This window comes from Polypterus senegalus, chromosome 6 (assembly GCF_016835505.1).
Source record: "Polypterus senegalus isolate Bchr_013 chromosome 6, ASM1683550v1, whole genome shotgun sequence".
NCBI lineage: Eukaryota > Metazoa > Chordata > Cladistia > Polypteriformes > Polypteridae > Polypterus > Polypterus senegalus.
In genome coordinates, this window is record NC_053159.1 from 95,129,015 (window position 1) to 95,153,216 (window position 24,202).

The 24,202-nt window shown below is 40.1% G+C and overlaps 1 protein-coding gene across 1 annotated transcript; it reads left to right on the forward strand.

Moving 5' to 3' along the window:
* Positions 1 to 1,715: 1,715 nt before the first annotated feature.
* On the forward strand, positions 1,716 to 19,728 carry LOC120531293 (high affinity immunoglobulin gamma Fc receptor I-like). The gene is made up of 6 exons (XM_039756562.1): positions 1,716 to 1,883; positions 6,070 to 6,105; positions 8,322 to 8,603; positions 8,729 to 8,989; positions 12,921 to 13,208; positions 18,354 to 19,728. The coding sequence occupies exons 1-6, from the start codon at positions 1,847 to 1,849 to the stop codon at positions 18,596 to 18,598; spliced, it is 1,149 nt and encodes a 382-aa protein (XP_039612496.1). The 5' UTR covers positions 1,716 to 1,846; the 3' UTR covers positions 18,599 to 19,728.
* Positions 19,729 to 24,202: the final 4,474 nt, after the last annotated feature.

Sequence of the window (24,202 nt, forward strand, 5' to 3'; positions counted from 1 at the left end):
CTGTGATATGTGTATTTAAGCTTTGCACTCATAAAAATACCATACTTATTAAATGTTATTCATTCAAAAATACTGTATATGTTTAATTTCTATTATTATTATAATAACTCAATGTCCAGATCTTTTTATTGTTGCTAGTACAATGGACAGCAAAATTCTTATTTGCATAATGTTCTTTGCAGACACAATAATCAAACATAAACCATCAGCAAAAGAGAAAGCTCAGACTTAAATCTTATTAATAATTATCGCGGTAAATAACGCTAAGCACCACATTAGACACACTAGGACCATAGAAGTGGCACTTCATTTGCTAGGCTGATTACAGACAGTTTATCCCATATGACAGTTGAGCGTCCTAATAACCTGCGGGTACAAACTGTCCTTATGTCTCGCAGCTCTGGTGTTAACAGTTCTTTCTCATAACAAGAGGGAAAAAATATCCATGCAGGGTGGCTGGGGTCCTTTATGATTAGTTTTGCCTTCCCCAGTATGTCCTGCAGGGATGGTATCCATGTGCCACTGATGATCTGTCCTGTTTTCACCACCCTCCAGCACACCATGCAGCCTGTCAGGAGGAACCCTACAGTATATTTATAAAAGCTGAGGAGGCCTTTGGGAGGCATGTCTCAGTCATCGCGGGGCCTTTTTGATGACTACTGTAGTACATTAAAAGCGTTTTTGTTTTTGTATTCTGCTATATAAAGTCAGTAAGGAACTGCAAGAAACAAATGCCAAGAAGGTACTTTGTTTGCATAGATTTCCAGCAAAAGAGGTGGTTAACCTCCTAGTTAGACACTGACTGGTTTATTGCACCAAAAATTATTATGCTGAAGTTATAAAAAAGAGTTTGCACACTCTGGCAGTTGAGATGTCATGACTGCTGAACCTCAGATACGTTAGAGCCCCTTTGGTGCTAACCTGCTCAGCCCTCCTTGACCTGCCACTCTCCAAACTTCTGCACCCTCCAACAGTATCTGGAGCCGATTACAGCTGGAGTATTAGGTAGACCTTTGCTAACTACTTCATTCATCTCTGTCGACCTTTAGCAGAGCCTTACAGCGAGGTGTATTCTGAAAGATTCCTTAATACAGGATCATTCAGAAGTGACCATTCGTTCCATGATTGGTTTTTGTTCTTGTCGTATCAATATGGCTTTGATGTGGTACTGTGTGCGAGGACCTTTCCTCATTGCATTTATCAGCAGTCATCCTGATCCGTCTGTGAAGTCAATGGCCCCTGCTTGCTGCACACACTGTGTGGAGTTTGCATATTTATCATCTACTCCTGGGTTTCCACCAGGTACTCCAGATTCTCTAGTCGTCCATGGAGATATGCTAGTTAGGTTCAATGGGCTTCCCAAACTGGCCTTTTGTCAAAGTGGGTGTGTCTGTGAGTGAGACTATGGTGGTCTGGTGCCCCTCCAGGTTTGTCACCTGTCTGGCGCCCAGCACTGACAGAATAGGCTTTGGTTCACCGCGACCCTTCAGCGAACTAATGAGGTTTGTGAATGGTTTATTATTATTATTATTATTATTATTATCGCGGATATTTTCCAGCTCCGAATGCTGAATGCACGTCAACCCCCCACTTATTGGGTTAAGCCGATTATTCAAATGAGGAAATAACACACAGATAATTAGATAAAACTGACGGCAGGATAGGCTCTGCCGGCACCCACACCACATTTTCCATCACGCACCACGGGTGTTATTACTTCTTGCTTTTGCCGCACGCCACCCCATTACAACACTGAGTCCAGACACAGCTTCTTCTCCGGAATAGAAACAGAAAGTGGTCGTTTCCCTTTATTCGTTTTATTTTCTTTCTGCAGCTGAATTTCGGAATGACGGCACCCGGATTCTGCGGCAGACTGGTGCTGCGTAAGTATGCGGACTAGCTGGGCGAGAAGCTCACCTAATCAAACCCGGTTCATCTGTTCGTCTCTGCTGAGCGGTTAAGCTTTTAAATTAAACGGATTGGACGCGGAATTGTGAACTAACGCAACTGTTCTCATCGCGTGTTTGTGTCGTCGATTTGAGAATAGCGGATGGCAGTGTTAGGAAAAGTAGCCCAAATCAATGCTCAAAAAATATAAATAAATAATTAAAGTAAATGTAGTCGACCAAAAATGAGCTTGTGTAAAGATATAAAGTATCTGATTAAAAACTTTGCAAATATTGTTTTCATTTAAAGCGTGTTAACGGAGTCAGTAAGAGTGCTGTTGATTCTCAACACTTTAAAAACGTACAGTATATCTTTTCAGTAAGTGAAATCTACAGCTTTCCGTAAATCTGAAAAATAGTGAATAAACGCAGAATGAGCCATCAATTTCCGCATTTTCCCTGAATTTTACACAAATCAATTTATAGATATTTTCAAAACGCAACCTTCCGCATCCCGAATCAAACGAACTCTGTCTGCTGCCCTCTGCTGGTGTTCATTTTAAATAGTTGTTTCACTTAATCGTATATACTGTGACTGAATTAATAGTTAAATGCTGCTGCTGCTAATACTACTCAATAATAATAACAGACAAAAGCTATCCATTTAAGAAAACAAAATCAGATAGTAGGCAGGCAGGCAGCATCGACTTCGTTTTTTGCTACTAGCGACGTTGTTTAGCATAGCAAGTCACTTCGTGATGTTTTACGACTACAGCAGACACTGGCATCGCAAACCAATACGAGCTTGACATCCACGTAGAGCAGCGTTTCTCAACCTTTAAGTATTTGCGACCCGAGTTTTCATAACAGTTCTAATCGCGCCCCCCTAACATTTTTTTAATGTAGATTCATATTTAATTATACCTACTTAACTTTTATCGAAATTTATCTAACTATATTTATTGTTCTAGTATCAGAATGTGGGTTAAATTAATTTGTTTTGGCTTCAACAAATTTTTTTCATATTTTTGATTTTTGTCACCTCTTCGCGCCACCCTTTTTGTTACTTTGCGCCCCCCTAGGGGGGCCCGCCCCACAGGTTGAGAACCACTGACGTAGAGAATAAGCTGACAAGCCAGCTGCACGAAACAGACAAAAGGCTAACACGGCTTTCCTAATAAGCACTCCGAACCCTGAGTCTGCGGGCTCAAATCTCCCTACTGACACTTTGTGACCCTGAGCAAGTCACTTCACTCTGCTCTGCTCCAATTGGAAAAACAAAAGAAATGTAACCCGTTGAATCTCACATGTTGTACGCCGCCCTGGATAAAGGAGTCAGCCAAATAAGAAGAAGAAGAAGAAGAAGAAGAAGATGCCTATGTGGAGTCCGAGCCGGTCAGTCCGTTAGTCGACACAGGCGAGTGCCATTGGTTCTTTAATGGCATTTTAGGGTTCTTTACTGGGTTGTGTGGTTCCTTCAAGAATTACTGCTTAGAAAAGCACCCTTTTATTCTGGGAAGGGTTCTTTGCATATGAAGATGATTCCTCCTGCTTTGAAAATCTTTCTAATATGCAGGGAAAAGTGCTGACATTTTTAATGCACGGTAGGCCTATAGCAGGACATTAACACTTTAAGAACACCTGGGCTTAGCCTGTGGTATTTTGTGCAGCAAGAGTCCTTTTTATAAATCGTACGCAATTGACATTTTACAAATCTGTTACCATCTATTCAAGGTTATTTCTTGTTATGGATCTAAATAAATAAAAGTTCTTTGTGGAACCTTCGTGTCATTTTGGAACCAAAATTGGCTACCCCATGGCGGCGGTGTCCAGCTCCAATTCTGGACGGCCGCTGTGACTGCAGGTTTTCATTCTAACAATTTTCTTAGTGACCTGTTTTTGCTGTTAATTAATTAATTTTCTTGTTATTTTAATTGACTTGCTATTTAAGACTCAACCCCCGTAATGGTTTCTTTTATTTGCAAGACAAAAAATAATGAAAGGCAAAACAAACTAACAAATGATCAGCTGTGTGTTAGATGGGAAAACTGCGGCTGATGGCTGAAAACCCAAATCCACACAGCAAGGCGCCTGACGGCTGGGATTTGGCGCTGTTGCTTCGCAGCACTTAGGGAACTGACGTTAATATGGTAATGACGTTAATATGGTAATGATACCAAAACAGAAATGTAACGGAGCAAAAACAAGTTTTAGTTGACCATCCATTTTCCAATCCGTTGAATCCGAATTATTTGACCAATTAAAAGTAAAAAGTTTCATTTCCATAAACTACTCTCAAACGTACTTTTGCCTAAATGTACCGTACTTGAGTAAAAACGGATTATGAGAAACGAGATACAAATCAACCTCCACTCCTTAGTACCAAATCGTTGACGCGCAGATGTCAGACGATATTTGCACGATCTGCCGTTAGTTACTGTTACCATTCGGTTTTTAACGTGCTTTCTTCAACATTAAAAGTTGGAGCCTGTATGAGGCAAAGCTGGACAGGATGCCAGTAAATTACAGACAATGCGTTTCATTTTACACGTAAAAGCGTGGAATCAGTGAGAATTACAGAGAAATTTGCGTTTTAGCAGACGAGGTGTGCTACAACAGAGCCAGTGGGCGCGCCAGTAACAGAACCCCGACGTCTGGTTTGCATCGAGTTCTGCAGGACCGTTTCTGACTTATTTGGTGCCCCAGGCCAGAGAATCTGGCCCTGCCACTCACCATTCGCACCACCACACACAGACACACAATATGCTGCTAACACAGGTTAGTCATACACGGTAAAGGTACAAATCGAGTGCAGCAGGGATGTTGGCCACTGTACTACCCGGGATTGTAACCAATATATCACCAGGTACAATGACATTATAAGGGAGATGGGGTGGAATGAAACGTTTAAGGCTATACCAGGCACAGTCTGTCTACCAACCCTCTCCCCCAACACACCCTTCAAAATTTCAATACACCAATAGGCATTTTATGGGGGTAACTGGCACTGTGCTTGTGTAGTGCTACATGTGTCCCTGGGCAATGTGGCCCTGCAGTGTATGCGTTGGTTAAATGTGGTGTAGTGGACACAGTGTCCGTGCTGCAGTGCCAGTGCTCCTGCCTCCAAGACCTCCTCTCCTCAGTCTTAGTCTCTCACCTTAGTACCTCCCGACCCAAGGAACAAGCCAAAGGCACGGCGGCCACGACAGGAGGAGGCTGCCGGAACTCAGTCCGGTGTTATAACGAAACATCCTACCCGTCGAAATGATCTACTCACTGATACTAAGCATGCGCAGACCAAAATTACGCAACTTATAGCCTTACTACATTAATGTATTTATTACAGTTTACTGCATAGGTATTTATTGTCAACATTTTATATGTTGTATATTTTGCATGTGTGACTTTTAATCTTGTACAGGCCATTGTATCCATGCACGAGTAATGACCGTCTTGTGAAATCTTTGCATCAGGCTGTGTCTCTTTCGGACATTAAATGATGCATATATAATAAATTGAGAAATGTTAACATTTCCATAAATTTGATAGATGACTTCTAAATACAACATGCTAAATGATGACATGGTATAACGTTATAAGTTTAATGTCACGACTTACAATAAACTACGGTAGGATACTTCGACAAAGTAGGACAAATCGTCAGAACACCATCACTCACCCTGCGGCGCCGCGCTTAAAGAGGAGGAGGAGGAGCTTGAGACCCAGCTGTGTATCCCTCTGGCAGGCTGCACGTCACGTGGGAAGACCAGGGGGTGTGTCCTGACTCCTGGTCCTGGCAGCGGCTGCCTGCCGAAGTTAAAGCGGCTCTGCCTCACGGTGCACAGGTAGCATGGAGGCAGAACGTCACACGAGATACCTTGCACGCTGCCTGCACCAGTGTATGCAACAGCTCAGAAATTGTGCGGTGCATAGTGCAGACAGTGCAGGCGCACAACATAAAACATTTCTTTGTGCTCCCGTCCGGTGCGGACAATTTTTTCTAAACAAAATAAAGATAGGAATCCCAGAAAGAAGCTGCAGTAATGCACCCTGACCACTAGAGGGCGACCTAAACCTTGCCTGGACAGCTTATGCCCCGAAACGGCCCTGGACTTTCTGTTTTTTGTTACGAGGTAATCAGGATAATGACTGGTGTTCTCTCTCTTTGTTTCTTTTTTCGCAGTGACTCTTTCATTTGCATATTTTGGAACTCTTGAAGGTAAGGTCAGGCATTCAGCTTTGTTTAAAGTGCTGTCATATATATATATATATATATATATATATATATATATATATATATATATATATATATATATATATATAAATCATTTCACGTTTTAAATTTAATTTCTTGCTCAAAGCGATGTCATCCCCTCTTTACCCAACTGGTTTCCTTTCTTATTGTAGTTGGTAATTCAATTGATTTTATTCATATATAGCATTGTTCTCTGAAAACCAGTGTCCTTAAGCGCCCTTCTATCCACATCCCTAAAGACATAATACAGTATGTTAAGTTAATTAGCAATTCCAAATTGGCCTCGTGTGAGTTTGTGTTTTTTCTAATTTGATTTTATATTTCTCAGATTTGTTTTCACATCAGTAAATTAGTTGTGACTTGTCTCTGAATTTTCATTTTGGTTTTGTGTGTTTTAATTTGTTTTTGCACGCCACACTTTAGGGCCACCATAGAAAACAGGCTAAGAGTCAGTCATTTAGTCATTCTCTAACCTGTTATATCCTAACACAGGGTCACGGGGGTCTGCTGGAGCCAATACCAGCCAGCACAGGGCGCAAGGCAGGAAGAAATCCTGGGCAGGGCGCCAGCCCACTGCAGGGCACACACACATACACACCAAGCACACACTAGGGACAATTCAGGATCGTCAATGCGCCTAACCTGCATGTCTTTGGACTGTGCGAGGAAACCGGAGTACCTGGAGGAAACCCACGCAGACACGGGGAGAACATGTGCCACCGTGCTACACCCAGGCTAAGAGTTCATGCACACATTTATACATATAAAACATACATTTTCTAAATGTTTTTTGTATCTAATATAGGTTTACAGGAGTCCATGCTGTCCAAGTAGCACTGGACACAGACAAGTTGCATGTGACACTCACACTGGGCCAACTCAGACTCAGTCTGTCAGTCTGTTTTATTTGTAAAGCACCTTTAAATAGATAGATAGATAGATAGATACTTTATAATCCCAAGGGGAAATTCACAATGAAGTAACACTGACAACAGTACCAAACAAAGTAAATCAGATATAGAAATCAATACAATAATAACACAAATAATAAAAAAATAAATACATTTGAGATGACATTTATCCTAGCATGCACATCTGAGGGCTTCAAGAAAAAAACCCTGTCAGGCACAGGAAGAATGTATAAACTCCACATATGCAATGACTGAAAATGAATGCGTCTTCCCCAATATTAGCTGGCAGACTGTTACAGAGTTGGGATGATTTAATACTCTGCTATACTAATTTTATTTCTTCAAATAATTTTAAGGACTCCATCTTCAGAACACAAGGAGTATTTGCACAATTTAAAATATCTCAAATATTAATCCAGCAGGTACATTTTCTAACCCACTTATTATATCTAGTTTGGGCTTGCAGTGGGACATTTCCCATGTGAGGGATGGCCGGGATCATCACACAGCCGGGACACCTTTTTAATGGAAGGACAGGCAGAGATGGCTTATGAAGGGCACAATCTCCCCTGAGCTGCTATTTGGCAGACCCCCTGGGTTGCAACGGTGCCTTGGATTCCCACAGGGCTGTATTTGAATTGGTATTTGTTGGCTCAGTCTTGTTGGGTTCCAGGGGTGCTGCCAGGGGTTGCTGCAGGAACTGCTGGGCCCTTTTATATAAGACTCCCACCTTACCCCAAAGTACTTCTGAGCCACAATTATGCGACATCAGAAGTATTCCCAGGATTCTGAATATGAGGAGCCACCTGCCTTCACTTAGAGAGCCAGAGTCAGGAGGAGGAGGATGAAGCTTGCCTGAGGAGGAGTGGCGACAAAGGGACAGACAGAGAGTAAGCAAAGTGCTGTAATGTTGCTGTGCTTTGTTGTAGTGTGGACTGTGCTTGTGCTTGGTGGGAAGCGTTTCCCACAGTTGACTAAACGTGTGTTGCTGCGCTTGTGCCTAGTGTCTGTTGTGTTGGGTGTTGTGGAGCTGGTGCGCTCCCTGGTGGTCACACCTATTCTAGCAGCAGGAGGAGGAAAGCCTGGATTGCCATCAATGAACTTTCAGACGTGCAGTAAATCATACTGGGTGAAAGTTCATGTCAAATAAAAACCGAACATGCAAGTCTTTGAGATGTTGTGTTAAAAGTTGATAGTTAAGGAATGGAGCAAAAAACATGACAACTCGGTTTCCCCTGCATTTAACTTTATTTTTCTATACTTTTCCAGGAAGTCCAGCCAAAGCTGTGCTCAGCATCGAGACCGGGTGGAGCACAGTCCTGACCGGAGACAAAATTGTCCTGAAATGTACAATTAAAAGAGGAACTCCTCCATGGATGTTCTTATTATATAAAGACGGAGAGCTTGTTAACAGAGCTTACACCGTTGGCCAGAACTCCATCACCTACACCATTCATTCTGCCTCTTTGCTCCACACTGGTGTGTATGTGTGCCAAGGTAGCAACAGCAAACCTTCATTACGCAGTGCGCCTGTGAGGATACAAGTGGTCAGTGAGTAACACAATTCAAATGTTTCTTCTCTTTGGTAGCACAGCTTTTGGTTTTCATGCCAGCTGGGGCTAGTGTGTTGATGTCTTGAATCGATGGTGATGGCTACTTCCTTTACTTTGTTTCAGGTGGGTGGGTGATCCTGCAGACACAATCTCAGCATCTTATTGTAAAAGACAATATGACCATGAAGTGTCACGTCCACAGCAGCCCAACTCAAGTTCGTTTTTATAAGGATAAAGAACTAATCCGCATCCAGAAAAAAACAGAGTTTACATTGACCAATGTCACGGAGAGAGATTCTGGCACCTACTCATGCAGGGTTACATGGGGAAATCCTTGGATGTGGAACTCTGCTCAGTCTTTACCAGTTCATATCAATGTAACTAGTGAGTTGAAAATTCCTGTAATTTACTGTATGTCAGTTTGTATTATGCATACTGAAAGAAAAGTAGCAAGATGAGGAAAACAGTTGCATTTACTCTGTACATTCTGATTCTTAAAAAGTTCATCCAGGAGTATTTTATCTAGATACGGTAGAGGCACGAGGCCTGCAAGGAGAAGCACTGCCTCTTCATGGATGCAGTATCCTAAGTTTAATTCCTGTGCTTAGTTATTGTCTATATGGCATTTTGTCCGTGTATTCCAGTTTTCTTTCCACATCCCTAAAGACATAATATATTAAGTTAATTAGCAATTCTGAATTGGGCCCATGTGAGTGTTGGTGTGGATGTGTGCTTGCACTTTTCGGGACTATTTCCCATCTTGCACCAAGTGCTGTCAGGATAGGCTGCCCCCCTCATATTATGATGATTACACCCTATGGTAATTGGTAAACACACTGAATGGTCAGATGGATGTACGATTATGATCAACATCAAATAGGGAAGTGAGAATTGAAGATATATTGTGTAGATGGCTGTAAAATTGGATAAAACACCGGAAGCCAGGGGGCTTGGTGAAAGGAACCTTATCAGAATTAAGAGATGTTAAAAGTGGTGTCTCTCATAGGTCAGTGTTGGAAGTGCTACTCTTTTTAATATGATCTTGAAAAGAATATTGACAACGAGCAGGCTAAGTATGAAGTGGAATGGCAGATAATCTAGAATCAGCCAAAGCCTTGTAGACCGAGCATGGACCGATGTGTGGAACAACAACACCAACAACATTTATTTATATAGCATGCTTCCATACAAATGATGTAGCTCAAAGTGCTTTACAAGATAAAGAAAAATATAAAAATAAGATTAGGCAGTACTAAGTAACAAATAATAAAGTAAGGTCTGATGGCCAGGAGAACAGAAAGAACAAAAAAGAAACTCTAGAGGGCTGGAGAAAAAGAAAAAGAAAATCTGCAGGGGTTCTGAGGCCACAAGACCACCCAGCCTCGACTGGGCATTCTACCTAAGATAAATGATCTAGTGGAAGATGAGATTTACTGTAACTAAATGTAAAGTACAGTATTACACATAAGAAGTAGAAATGCTAAGTTTGAATAAACAATGGAAGATTTGAAACTTTAAAGTACACCTTATGAGATGGACCACAATCTAAATCCAGACATGTAGAGTACAAGTCAAGGGGGTCATGATTAAGCTTTATAACACACTTGTGATACCTCAACTGGAGTACTGTGTGTAGTTTTGGTCTACATTTAAAAAAAGAAATAGCCGGCCTAGAGAAAGTCCAGAGAAGAAGTAGTAGGCCGATTCCAGGACAAAGAGACATAAAATATGAGGAAAGACTGGAGATGAACTTCTTCAGTTTATATCAACACAGATTAAAAGGGGACGTGGCTATAGCTTTAAAAAATATTAATTTGTATGGTGGCTTTCAGCTGTTACTTTATATTGTGTTTTTCAATAAGAATGTAAGCTCCTAAAGGGTACATTTTAAACAAATGTAACAACTTTTTTCTTCACACAGAATCATAGACACAAGGAATAAATGACCTAGTAGTGTGATAGAGCAGGACCATGAAAATTTGACTCAGTGCTATTTCTGAGAAATTAGGTGAATGGGATTGGCAGGTTTTGTTGGGCTGTTGTCATCAAATTTGTTCTAATTTTCTAAAAACATAAGGCAATACAAATCCTGACTAGGAAGTTGAACTAGAATTTGATCAGTGATAATGGAGTAAATGCTGTTTGTTACGACTCCTAAGCACACGCCACATATGGGAGAGGTGAAATACAGTGATACCAATAAATCTATCCATTGTTCTGTGAAGACTTGATGAATATAGTGAGAAGTCAAGCAAAATGACACCTTTTATTGGCTAAATAAAAAGATTACAATATGCAAGCTTTTGAGGCAACGCAGGCAAGATGTTTCGAGTTGCCTTGAAACCTTGCATATTGTAATCTTTTCAGTTAGCCAATAAAAGGTGTCATTTTGCTTGTCTTCTCACTGCATCCATAATGGCTAACACAGTACAACACCATAGTACTAAAGATAGTTAAAAAAAAAAAATGCTATCTTCAGTCATTTTTGCTCTAGTTCTATGAAAGAAGCTCAGAACAGATGCATTTGTGAATTTGTGAGTGCTAAATAAATCATGAGAATGACCTCATAGTACTGGGAGATTTATGGATCATTGGGGTGTGTGGTGGTGCACTTTCAAATCCACCAGCCTTGATCATGGTGGATACAGATCACGTCATCCTGAAACGTATGATCCAGATCAACCATGATGCAAATGTGCCTAAAAGTTCTCAAGTCATGCTGTGCCTTTTTATGTGCCCTCAAGTGTTAAACACTTGATTTTTGATTCACTTATAAGTACTGCTTAGTCTCCTTATTTGAAAGGCACACTTTTGAGCATGTCGGCAGAATTAGTAAAGTGTTGTACTGGCCAGGTATTTTAGTGAATATCCATGTTATTTACTATACAGTAGTTTTGTATATTTTGTGTAAATGTCCCCATCTTCTCTGTCATACCATTCTCAAACATGTTGAATCTAATTCAGGGCCACAGGAGGGTGAGGACTACCTTGGCAGGGCTGGGCACACTGAAAGAACCAACCCTGGAGAGGGTACTAGTACTATTTCAGGGCCCTTTCCTACACATCCCCACACTGAGCTTATTTGGAGTCACCATTAAATCTAACACGAATATGTTTGGGATTGTGGGAGATTAATTTAAGTACCAATACAAACATTAGGAGGATGTATAAACGCCATATGGATAACATACAGGCATGGGATAGAACCCAGAATGCTCAATCCATTAAGTAGCACTGCCTACCGGTCCACTGCCCCATGCCGCTATTATCTATATAAAACTACTAATGTCTGTCTGTCACGCGCACTGTTGTGAACTAATGGGGCTAGAAACTTGGTCTTAGCCTTAATTGAAAGCCTATTACCTCATACAGTCTGGAAATTCATAAAAATGTAGGTAACGTCCACCTTGTTGACAGAAAGGTTGATTGTAATGAAAGCACGGTCCCCGCAAGCCCATCTATTGATAATGCCCCTGGACACAGTGTATACTGTACATGTTTGGAATTCATAATCAAGTGTAAGTTTTAACCTTTGTAAACAAGAGGTGGAAAGTTTACTGTTGTTTATACTGTATCTAGCCTTTCATAGCATTTTTTAGGACTGTAGGTCCAGATGTTTCACACTTTTCTATATAAAATGCTATTGGACATATGAGTTTAGAGATGCGGAAGGAGTACCTGGAGGAAACACCACATGAACATGGGGAGCACATGCCAGCTCTACATAGGTAACTACAGGGCAAAGAATTTAAACCCAGGGCACTAGATCCTTTAGATAGCAGCACTAACCACTATGCCACCCTGCAGCCCACTTATGCTTGCTGAATTACTGAAGCTGAATTGATGTCTGATGTTTGAGCAAGGTGGAGTGTATACCTGCCCATTCTTTCTGTTGTGTTTTTATTTTGTGAAAAGTAAGAGAGTGCAACAAGTGATCTTGTTCCTTAAATCTGGATGAACACATTATCTTTGCAGAGAGTTTGGTTTGACATTCATTTGGCACTCCAGTTCACTCCCAGATTGACTCCCGAGGACCCCAAGCCAGAAAACAGTCTTGGAAAAAGGCAAAAGGAAATCTGTTTATCGGCTATTATGTCAGTCAGATGTATACTTTATGGTGCATCTTTCTTACATGTGCATTATTTTACAGTACATTATTCCTCTCACTGTAGCTTCATTTTTCGGTTGTTACAGTAGACGACTATATCTTTCAGATAAGATAACATTCAGATACCTGTGTCAGCAGTGGAAGAGTCATATTGCAGGATTGCAGAAAAGCACAGACCAGTCTAATGGTGAATTTTCTCTTTTTCAGATCTCTTCACGGATCCCATACTAGTTGTCCGTTCCTCCAAGCCTGTGACTGTGGGAGATTCCTTGAGTCTCTGGTGCCTCACAGAGAGCTCTGTGCAAGAGCCGAAGGTGACGCTGCGATACTACTTCCTGAAAGACGGAAATTTACTGAGCACAGCCACTTCCAGAAATGTATATACTGTAGAGAAAGTCACAGTCGAAGATGCTGGAAGGTATACCTGCCAAGTGGGAGTGGAAAGGTTTGGCAACCTAAAAGCCAGCAGTGCTGTCCTCATCAATGTGACAGATGGTAAGAGGAGTGTCTTCAGGGACAATTGTCACTTGTAGTGTTTGATGAACAAACAGCATCAGTCATGGGTACAAAGTGTAGTTTGGTTCCTATTAGTTGAGATTCTTGTGGTGTTCATAACACTTTACACAAATGTGTAAATTATAGTTCATTAGTAGGTTTGATAGGCAACATGGTAGTAGAGTACTAGTGTTGCTGCCTCATGGATCCAGGGCCAAGGGTTGTTAGTTTCAGGCTTGGTCAAAGTCTATGTGGAGTTCACACGTCTCACGCCTTTTTATTCCCGCCCAGATGCATTCCAGGTGGCTGGAAACGATCTTCCGGCAGCACTTCCTGGTGTGGCAGAAGTGCTGCCCTTTGCCCCGGAAGCACTCCGGGCGTCCCTGGCAGGTTCCTCCGCCATCTTGCAGAGTGTGGCGGAAGTAATGTTCTCCCAGGTTCTAGGAGGCATAAGGCGCCCCCTGGCGGTGGCCACGGGTCCCAACGAGTTGGAAAGTCTCTCTTCCTCTCCTGCTCCAGGGCGATTGTGTCCTCCTGACCCGGAAGCTTTTAATGCCACCCTCCAGACCTTCTAGGCATCCCGGCTGGGTAAGAACCCCAGCCGTCTGTGACAATCAATATATATATATATATATATATATATATATATATATATATATATATATATATATATATATAGAAAGAGAGAGAGAGAAAAGAATGAGTCTCAACGCACTGAAAAGGTTTGGGGCAGCCACCCATATATTGTCCCTGGCTGCAAAAGGTTTAAAGAAAACAAGAGGATGCTCTTTTAAATGAGTTCCCAGATTAAACTGAACTGGTTTGGGAAGATGGAGGTTTTATATGCTGTAAACCGGAAGTGACATTCTGGGTGCTGGAACAGGAAGTGACGTTAAATCAGGCAGGTTTTCCCATTTTTGGTCTGCAGAGATAACAGAATTACCCCCTGGCTGGTGGGTAATCACCTCCACTTGGTCCACTCAGCTTGTTCCTAGTCGCACATGTGTGACAATAAATACATATATTTATTTAATGAGCTTCTGTAAAACACCAATTTTCCATTGTGGACAAATACAGTACTATTAATCTAAATATGTCTTAGTGTAAGAGTGTGGATGAGTTGGCCCTGCAGCAACACATCTTGAGCTGTTTTGTGCAGGAGTGCTATTAGAATTGGCTCCATGACTATGAATTGGTTTAAGCAAGTTTAAGAATGTTCTGCTAGAGTATGTTTTGTTTAAAGCTGAAACGTTTAGTTATCTGCAAGGTGATCAACATTAATTTAGGTTTGAATATTTAGAATTTGAATACATATTCTGATATTCTTTAATAGCCCTGCGGTGGGCTGGAGCCCTAACCAGGGTTTGTTTCCTGCATTGCGCCCTGTGTTGGCTGGAATTGGCTCCAGCAGACCCCCGTGACCCTGTAGTTAGGATATAGCGGGTTGGATAATGGGTGGATGGATGGATGGATATTCTTTATTACAGAGTTTCCTCTTTATTAAAAAGAAATGTGTCTCTTTTGCTGAAAATCACAAAACTGTTCTCTCTCTCTTATTATACTAAACACTCAATTCTACCGCAAATTAAACTTTCACATGCCCCAGGCTTTCACTTTAAAAGCAGGCCTGTCTTCAATATTTTGAATTTTTATGACCCTGTTGCCAGCTGCTACCCCAGCTGGAATACTAGCATGGCTTGGAATGTGCTTTTCTGAGATGCGGATTAAAAAGCCTCTAGGCCTCTGCCCAACTAGATCTTCCCCACAGAGCTTTTTGTAGTATGGGTAAAACCTCACAGGCCTCAAGCCCCCCACCCAGCTTTGTCTGACAGTTATTAATTTCCACAAATAGTTATTGCTGTCTGACAACGTTTTCATTTCTATAGACCTCGCTACATCATTTGTTTTACAGTAAATTAAAAAACACATGTATTACATATAGAAAAAAAAATTGTAAAATGAGCTGACCAAACACTCAGAAGTGAACACAACTAAGTTTTTAGGACTGAAGCTTTAAAGAAACCAAAAGTTTACAGTGGAAAGTAGTAATGAACACTCCATGGCAATCCAACTTCAACACAGCCACATCAGCACACTGTCTATGATGTGCACTGTACATCAGCCTGTCAGCGCTCAAGCCTAACAACTTGTGAGACCCTCTGACAGCTAGCGAGGGTACACATGGGATAACAGCTTGTAGTTAGTCCTGCAAAAAGGTACTGCTGATGCACCCATTTAAGAGAAGTGGCTATAGGACTTAGAAAGAAGCCATTTCTATTCCCCCAATGTGGCAGGTAACAGTAAGCAAGCTCCACTTGTGCTAAGCAGAGGCCGGCACCTCACAGCAGAGTTCAGGTAGCCTGAGAATTTGTACCTTTAAAAAAAGACTCAATGGAACCAGGAAACACCAGCATCAACCATAGCTAGGTGTCTTCAGGACTTTGCATCGAAATAACCCTTGCAAGAACTTTGGGTACAATGTACAGTGACAGGGCCGTCCCCAGCTCATGCTCAGCATATGATTTGGGGTCACATAATCATCTTGATTGTGATGGCTACCTAGGTCACCTTAAAATATGTAAAGATACAGAAACAGGTCTCTGCAGAGAATACAGCAGACACATTGTTCAAACTTTGATAAAGACTTCCACCTTCTTGCAACATATCTAAAGAGTCAGCAACAACTACATTCATTTCTATAGGACATTTTCACACAACGGATGTACCTCAAAGTGTGAATGAAGTAGTAACATGAAATAAAAACAAATTAAATTTAGATAAGAATAATAATGAATACATAGTAAAGATAAATAAATAATGCACATTTACATAAAAATATATTATTAAGAGAAGTACTGTACTTAGAACTATTTTTTTAAGTTCATAAATGACAGTCTGATGATAAGGTCAGATGGCTAGGGTGGAAAGAAAAAATAAATAAAACTCTAGTTAATGTGGAGAAAAAAAAAACATAAACTCTGCAGGGATTCCAGGGCAAAATACAATACAATTTTTTTGTATAGCCCAAAATCACACAAGGAGTGCCGCAATGGGCTTTAACAGGCCCTGTGTTTTGACAGCCCCCAAGCCTTGACTCTCCAAGACTCTCTAGCTCTTTATTGTGTTTTGTTTAGTCTTTGTTTTAGAAGGGTTGATGCAGTGTTGTATACAGTATATATGTAACTTCATCACACTTTAATATTTATAAACCATGGTTTTTTGGTTTTGCTATCGGGGGAAGACATGTAGGTTTCTTGGGGAAATAACCCAGGAGAAAGTGACATAAAGCTGACCATGCGAGAAGCAACTTGACAGTCTGTCCCTGGGCCTTGTTAATTCACATTGCAAAGCAAAGCTTCACCAGGAACTGTAATCTCTTGAATTGAAAGGGCGATTAGAGGAATGAGAGGGATTTAAAACCTCTTGCCAATGCCATATCAGACCAACATAGTGGAATTGCAAACTGCAGTACCTATGATGTCAGTCACGTAATACCCATCGCATTAAACTATGGTTAACATTAATGCCCCGTTACAATATGGTTAAGATTATAGTTGTAGGAGGGTTATCTGACTCAAAGGGTGTTTTGTGACTGACGTTGTGGATATTACCTGATGTATGTCATACGTATTCCAACCTCCAGCTAGACCCTTCTTCATCAGACCGACTCGAACAAAGGCTGGCATGTGAGTGAGGAGGGCCCCACTCACTTCCCCCTACTCTCGGCCCGCAGCCTCTCTCTCGGATTTGTGCAAATAAATCGGTCCTGCACGTGACCCTATGATACTTAGAGCAGTGAGAGAGGTCACAAAATAAACTGGAATGTTCAAGCAAATTATAGAAAAAAAAAAGATCTAAATCCGTTAAGTAGTTCTCGCGCGAAAAGCGGACAGACGTACAGACAGACAGATGTTGGATAATATATATACTCTATATATACATAAAATCCTAAGCATAAAAGTGCAACAATTTTGTGCAACGATTTTATGTGACGTTTTTATGTGACTTTTTTGTCATGCTTTAAATTGGGCTTATTTTAAAACCTAACATATATATGATTGGTATCATTCTTTTCAGAATTTATCGAACTTTAATATGATGTTGTTAGATTTTCAGATTCTTATTCCGTTTTTAAATTATAAACAAAAAATATCAAGAACTCACGTCCCGTGAGACAAGACTTTTTGCTAAGAGATTTAACCACGCCTGGGGCCGGAAATAATATAAAAAAAATAAGGACAGCTGCTGTACAGGTTTAAATGTTCGAAGCGCCATGTGAGGTGCAGATCACACACATGGCAGCAGCAGCAGCAAGTCAGCAGCTGACTGAGCAAAGAGGAGGTAAAAAGAAAACTGTATTTGTTTCCCAGTGTATCACCGTTTAAGAGGGGGTTTCGGAGGAGTGACCGCTTCTCCTTGGAGTGCGTTCAGCCCCCCTCTTCACAATGAGAGTGGCACAGATGCAAAGTGGCTGGTGCATAGTGCAGGCCAGGGGGGTTGGCAAGCGAAGTGAGCAGGGGCAAACCCCTTACTATATACTGTATGTATATATGTATATATATATATATATATATATATATATATATATATATATATATATATATATATATTCCCAATACCTTATTATTATTATTATATATGAGCAGTATAATCCATTCATCAGTATCCCTTCTGGATCTATTTATTTAAGTTATTGGGGAGCTGAAAATGATTCCACCACCCACAGGCATGAAATCCGAAATATCCTCACCTATCCTCAGTCTTAGCAGACCAATTTATAGGTGCAGATGAACAAGACATGCATGCCTTTGGGTTATGGAAGAAAGCGGACATATCTAAAGCACTGGGCGAATGTTCCGCCATCACACACAGTGGAAATTTGGTCTGAGATGACAAGAAACGACTGTACTCTGTACATGTGAACATGAACTGTAACTTGGACCTAAACTGAGCCTAGGTCCCTGGAGCTGTGAGGCAGGACGCGAAAAAGCACATTGCTTTGAATATTTTGTGTATTAGAAAAGATAAAATGATAGAAAGTTTTACGTTTTGTGGTGTTAGAGAGCCTCCCTAACCAGTCCACAACTGTCTTAATTATAGCACAATTAACATGATTCTTTTCTGTCTTTTTCTGTTTTGTTTTAGATGCAATTCAAAGAACAGAGAACCTGAAAAATGTAGATGCACCTACACTAGGAGGAAGCTTTTATTCCATCCCCTTGCCTACCACAAAAGATGAAAATACTACTCAGATGAAAAATGAAGATATGACTGATGATGTTACTTCTCTTGCAGGTCTTTATGATCCACTCTTACCAGAAAAGTCTTATGACTTTGAAGAGAGCACACCGCTTTATCCAAGTTCTGTCAAACAAACTCCTTCATCTTAGTCTGCTAGAATGCATTTAGAGGACTTCACTTACTAACAGGAGGCACTGAGCCTCGTCAGTCATTAATACTTGCAACTAACTGTCCTACCAGAATGGCAGAACAATTTTGAAGTGCATCATATAAAAATGAAACAAAAACATGGAGAGCAGAAGCCAAACCATATCAAATTCTAAAAACATATGCTTTACCAACCAGGCATCATACAAGTGATTTGGGCAGCAAAATATGGATTTGTCAATCTGAATAAAATAATAGCAATTTACACTTCTAAAACAATCCCACGGCTCAGTACTGTTTACTGCAAATCATGCCAGTCATATGGCCTACCGAACATTGCCATGCAGCATACAGAAAGTGTCTGCACAGATGGGCATGTGAGGGTGTTCTGTGAGGTCAGTTCTATTCTAACATCAGCTGTGCTCGAGCTTCTTCAACAATATTTAAAAAAAAAACCTTGTTAACCTTGGCTTATGAATATATTGTTCAGCATATGTGTGACTGTAGACCAACTAAATTTTTAAAATATATCTCTGTCCTGCCTCCTGAGAGTAAACTGATTTTCTGTTACCTTTCATAACAGAGGTCCAAGCTTTAGTAATCTCTCAGTAATTCTGTCTAAGGTTACATTTGTTAACAACACCTTTGCAGATTTTTAGGGTCTTCCAAAATCATACTAGATCCTGATGTGTTAGCACATTTTCAAAGTCACATCCAGACATATACTTTTTTTAAACTTGTCTGCCTTATTAGCAATGACCTGAATGGATGTACTCCACATTAATGAAATACAGCACAAGAAATAATGTTTAATAAATGAAGTAACAGTAAAAATATGGGAAAATCATAAACCAATGGGCAAATTATCTTCTCAAACAGCAAAGCCTGCCAACATCAAAGTGTAGATCATACAGTCACACATGCCCATAACTGCTCTGTCCCCTTTAGTGGCCGTGTAAAGGGTACAAATGACTGCTGCAGATGTTTCTCTGGTTTAGCACCATGTCACAAGTTGTTCCCCCCACAGTGAAACTTGCTGAGTTATCCAGAGGCAGGTTCAGTACTTCTGGTCTCTCCTGTGTTTTCAAATTGACCTCATAATAAACTAAGAATTAATGCTTTTTTGCTTAAATCTTTGAATGCTATTCATTAACTTCTAAATCTTGAGTTTCACTGCTAGTGCTGGGTGTTTCAGTGCTATAATAGAGGAACAAATAACACAGTCTGTCTCCTTTTCTGAACTGTAATTAGTGCCATCACAAAAAAAACATTCTATGGATACCCCTGGGAAAATGTTTTATTGTATTGGTAAGTAAAAACGAAAATATAAAGAAATTATGTCTTCTACATTTATAAATAGTAAGTGTCATTAAAATGTGCAGGAATATGTCACATTGAAGCCTGCACCAAATTTAAGTTGGGTTACTTCTTTCCTCCTAGAGATTCAGTTAGTTTGGCTTGGGCTGCACTAACTTTTTTATATTATAAATTAAAAAAGTAGAAATTTTGATTGCTGCAAGGGTTAATACTATTTCCATGCAGCTTCAGGAGCCTGAATTTAAAACATAGCCCTACCTGTATAATTGGGAACAACCTTAACAAACAAAGGAAGATTAATTAGTGTGGCACAGTGTTTAGTGCTACAGCCTCATGGGGCAAGTGTCCTTCATATGAACCTCACACCCAGTGTGTATGGGTTTTGCATATTCTCCCCATGCCTCTTTGTTGTCCTCCGTGTATTCCAGTTTTTTCCCACACTGATAATGTTAATTAGTGACTAAGTGGACACCCAAAACCCTGAATTTGTTTTAAGTTGTTGAAAATGTTATGTTATTTTATGTTAAATTAAGTTTGGGGTAAAACAGAGGACGTGAATGCTCCTTCTTGTCTTCTTCCAAATATACTGCCAGGATAGGCTTACGCTCCTGCTAACCCTGAATTTGATTAATGTTATGTTATAAAATAGATGACTAGGTGAAGATCCTTCCTCAACAATTGATTTGTCTGCTGCATGATGCTACCAAAATGGACTATACCTCCCTGCCACTCTGAATTGAATTAAACAGACTTCATGAATGGCTGCAATTGGGAGGGAGCTGGGGTCTGTTCCACAAACAACAGACAGAAGCCATGAGTGTGCCTGTGATGGCCTTGCACTTTGTCCCAGAGCTGCTGAGTCTTTGGTTCCCCATGACTCTACTATTTGACATATGCAAGTGGATACATGTGACTGTAGAGATAGACAAGAAAATGCATGACAAGCAATAACACCAGACAGATTTTAATTAATGTTAAAAAATGGATTCAGATTAAGAAATTGCTTGGAACAAACATCAGCAGCTACCATTTGGTGCCCACATAACCACTAGTTTAAAATGTGGCAACAGCTTGCATAAGGCAAGGTGTCAACTAGGCCTTAAATAATGCTCCTTGGATAACCCAATGACTCCCACTTTCAGAAATAATTTAGAATAGGATTCAGTGTGTCATTCCATGGTTGTGCTGGTGTAGAGCTAGAGACAAAAGGGTGTAAAGCTAACAAGTGCTATGATATCTTATCTTAATGTGAGTGTTAGATTAGCAATGAAGAAGACGAGAACCATATATCTGCTAACTACCACCAAACTCACACTTCAAATCTGTCAGGAGCCTGAAATTAAACATTAAAATGAAGTGCAGAGGTCTATAAAAACTCCATAAGACTTGAGGTCAATTTCCATTCCAGGCTTTGTTCCCATTGTACACTCCAGCCTTTCTATGATGCTGAACAAAAAGAAGTGTATGGACAAATTAGTGTTTTACTATTCATCTCTTTTAGGTTTCAATCATCTTCCCAACCTGTACATACTTTTCCTGGATTGTATGCGTTTGCAAATAGTTGCTGTTACAGGTGAAATATGATTATAAATCTTTTTACTACTTTTCCACCATCTTTATTACTAAACATAAACATTTTTTTAACATAAAAAATGTTAAAGGAGGCAGTCAACTTCAATTAATGAAAACAAAAGAAATCCAACTAATTACATCAGACTTGGAGGTGCTTATTCTTATTCTAGCAATACCACATGCTGCTGTCAGCTATTCCAGTGCATAATGGAAATCATCATACTGCACCAAGAGAAAACAGTTGAGAGCAGAGCAGCCCCGTAATTATGCAGCACACCTGGGAGGCTGGTGTAACACATTGGGGGCTTGGGGGGTTTTACAATTGTTTGTTATTTCCTTTAAAACCATTTTAGTACTGGTACTGAGGTCCAAAAGCTGGTATAGATACCAAAGTCAAAACTTTAGTACTGATTCAACAATAATATCCAGTGATGCAAATACAAGAGAAAGAGAGAGGTGTAACCTGCATGAAGGATATCTGAAATGTCAGACCCTCTATTAAAAAAGTAAAGAGGGTTCGCAAGTGGTTAAACACCTTGGAGCTGGTATGGGCAGCTTATGGTCCCAAAAAGACTTACCATTTTAAAGGAGGTGAATTGAAACCCTACAACCCACTGGGTGACAGTACAAGATGCCAGATGTAGAGGAGTGGGTCAAATATCTTAGTATGCAGGCCAGCTGTTAACACACTTGACAATTCTGTGATAGAGGGGCATTAGGAGCTGCTAGGCTTTGTTTTGTGAAAAAAGAGTAAAGTGGCTTTAAAGGTTCTGACTGGAGAGGTTCCCATCTGGGTGACTTAAAGCTATATGGAGCAGTGCTATGCTGCCACGCAGAAGTGCCCAATTAATTGTATATTAATTGGAATTATAATTACAACTGCCTTGATGTACTAATCTTTGAAACTGGTGATTACATTAACTCCTTAATCTTACATTACTTTCATTTAAGATTTTATTATCTGCTTTGATTTAATATTTCCATGTTTAATATTTTCCCATATTTTTTCACACAGTTTTTAATGGTGATGACAGTGCTGTCTATGTTTTGTGAAGTAACACTTATTTTGCAAAAAAAGCATATGTTTGTTATGCTTACATTTTATTTTATAAATATTTGTATATATGTAATTTACAGTATTTACCATTTTTAAAAAACAATTATGCCAATTTAAAAAATACATTGTATCTTTATTGTAAAAATATAAAAAAGAAACATTATTAAATACTAAATCTTTCAGCTAATCTAGCTTTTAATAATTTAATACTAACAATTTTTTAAGTGGTTCCCTGAAAAGCAGGGTTCAATTGTACTGTGTGTAAATGTCTGCCTCAATTAGAAAATAAATACAGAATTCTTCTGCCTTACTACCTCTGCTGAGTGTTGCCCACTGCCTGACAACTCTGACTCCTTAATGTGGAGCAGTGGGCTTCCTTTTATACCGGACCCGGGAATGCTTCTGGTGCCACTCAATGTCTTCTGGAAAGCACTTCTGGGCCATAGAAAAAGAAGGGAGGTCCTCCACCAACAACGGCTTCTAACAAAATGTAGGGACCCCTGACATGGCTGCATTTCTGGCTCCAATCCCAAGCATCCCTGTGGGTGGTCCCAATTGGGTCCCCACACGAGGACCAGTGCCACCTGTCATATGGGGGATGAAACAGCTCCCGATTCTCAACTTCTGTTAGTCTGCTTCTGTCAAATGATACCGGCTGGACACAAAGTTATTTCTTCTTCCCGCTGGCCAATTTGTTTGCCGTTCCACTCTGGCTTCTGTCCGGGAAATGAATCCTTCTCTTTCCCAGCCAGGATGCACATTCTTTCCTTACAGCAGGTTTCACGAAGACAGGTATTAGACTCATGTCCTTACAACTGAGAGACAACAACACTCACCTTTATAGCCAATCGCGACTTGAAGACAGTTTCCTCATATTTGTAATCCTCATTCTGTCCACTCAACGGATGATTTAAGTCCAAAATGAGTACTTGCTAGCACCTGTCCTCTCAACACTGATGAGTGATAGTGACAATTTAATTTCAGGGTGCATTTCTTGTTGTATGTGGTGTCACTGAAAGAAATAAATTAAGAAATAATTAAAAACATATATACCTGAGCAACAAAATATTTATTTCATGATACATTTAATTATTTATACTCACATTTCATGCCAGCATTATTTATTTATTGTCACATTTCACAGTATTTTTATTTATTTGCAGTTTTAGTCATTTTATTTTGTTTGAAATATTCCTCTGTATGTATCTGCATACAAAGTAGATTTTGTTTATTTAACTTCTCTATCCCAAAGATCTGCACCTTAGGTTAACTTTAAATTGGACTCATATGGACAAGTGCATGAGGGTGCACTGCGCTGGAATGGCTACCATTTATAGGATTTGGTTCCTGCCTTGTGCCCAGTGCTGCCCAGATTGATGATGACACATTTTATTTTATTGATATAGTGCCTTTCCCATTGTCAACGTCCCCAGAACAACAAAATCTAAATAAGTGGGTTGATCAAATAGGGTATGCCATATTTGTAATTGACATAAAATATTTCATTACTTACTTTTAAATTACTTCACTACAGACTGAAGTATTGCATTCTGCCTAATTGGGTCACATTTGCACTGTATTTATATAAAGCATCAGGAAAAAAATTCTATTAATTTTTGCAAAATGTCATAAACTGGAAGGAGAATCACTAGGTTGATAT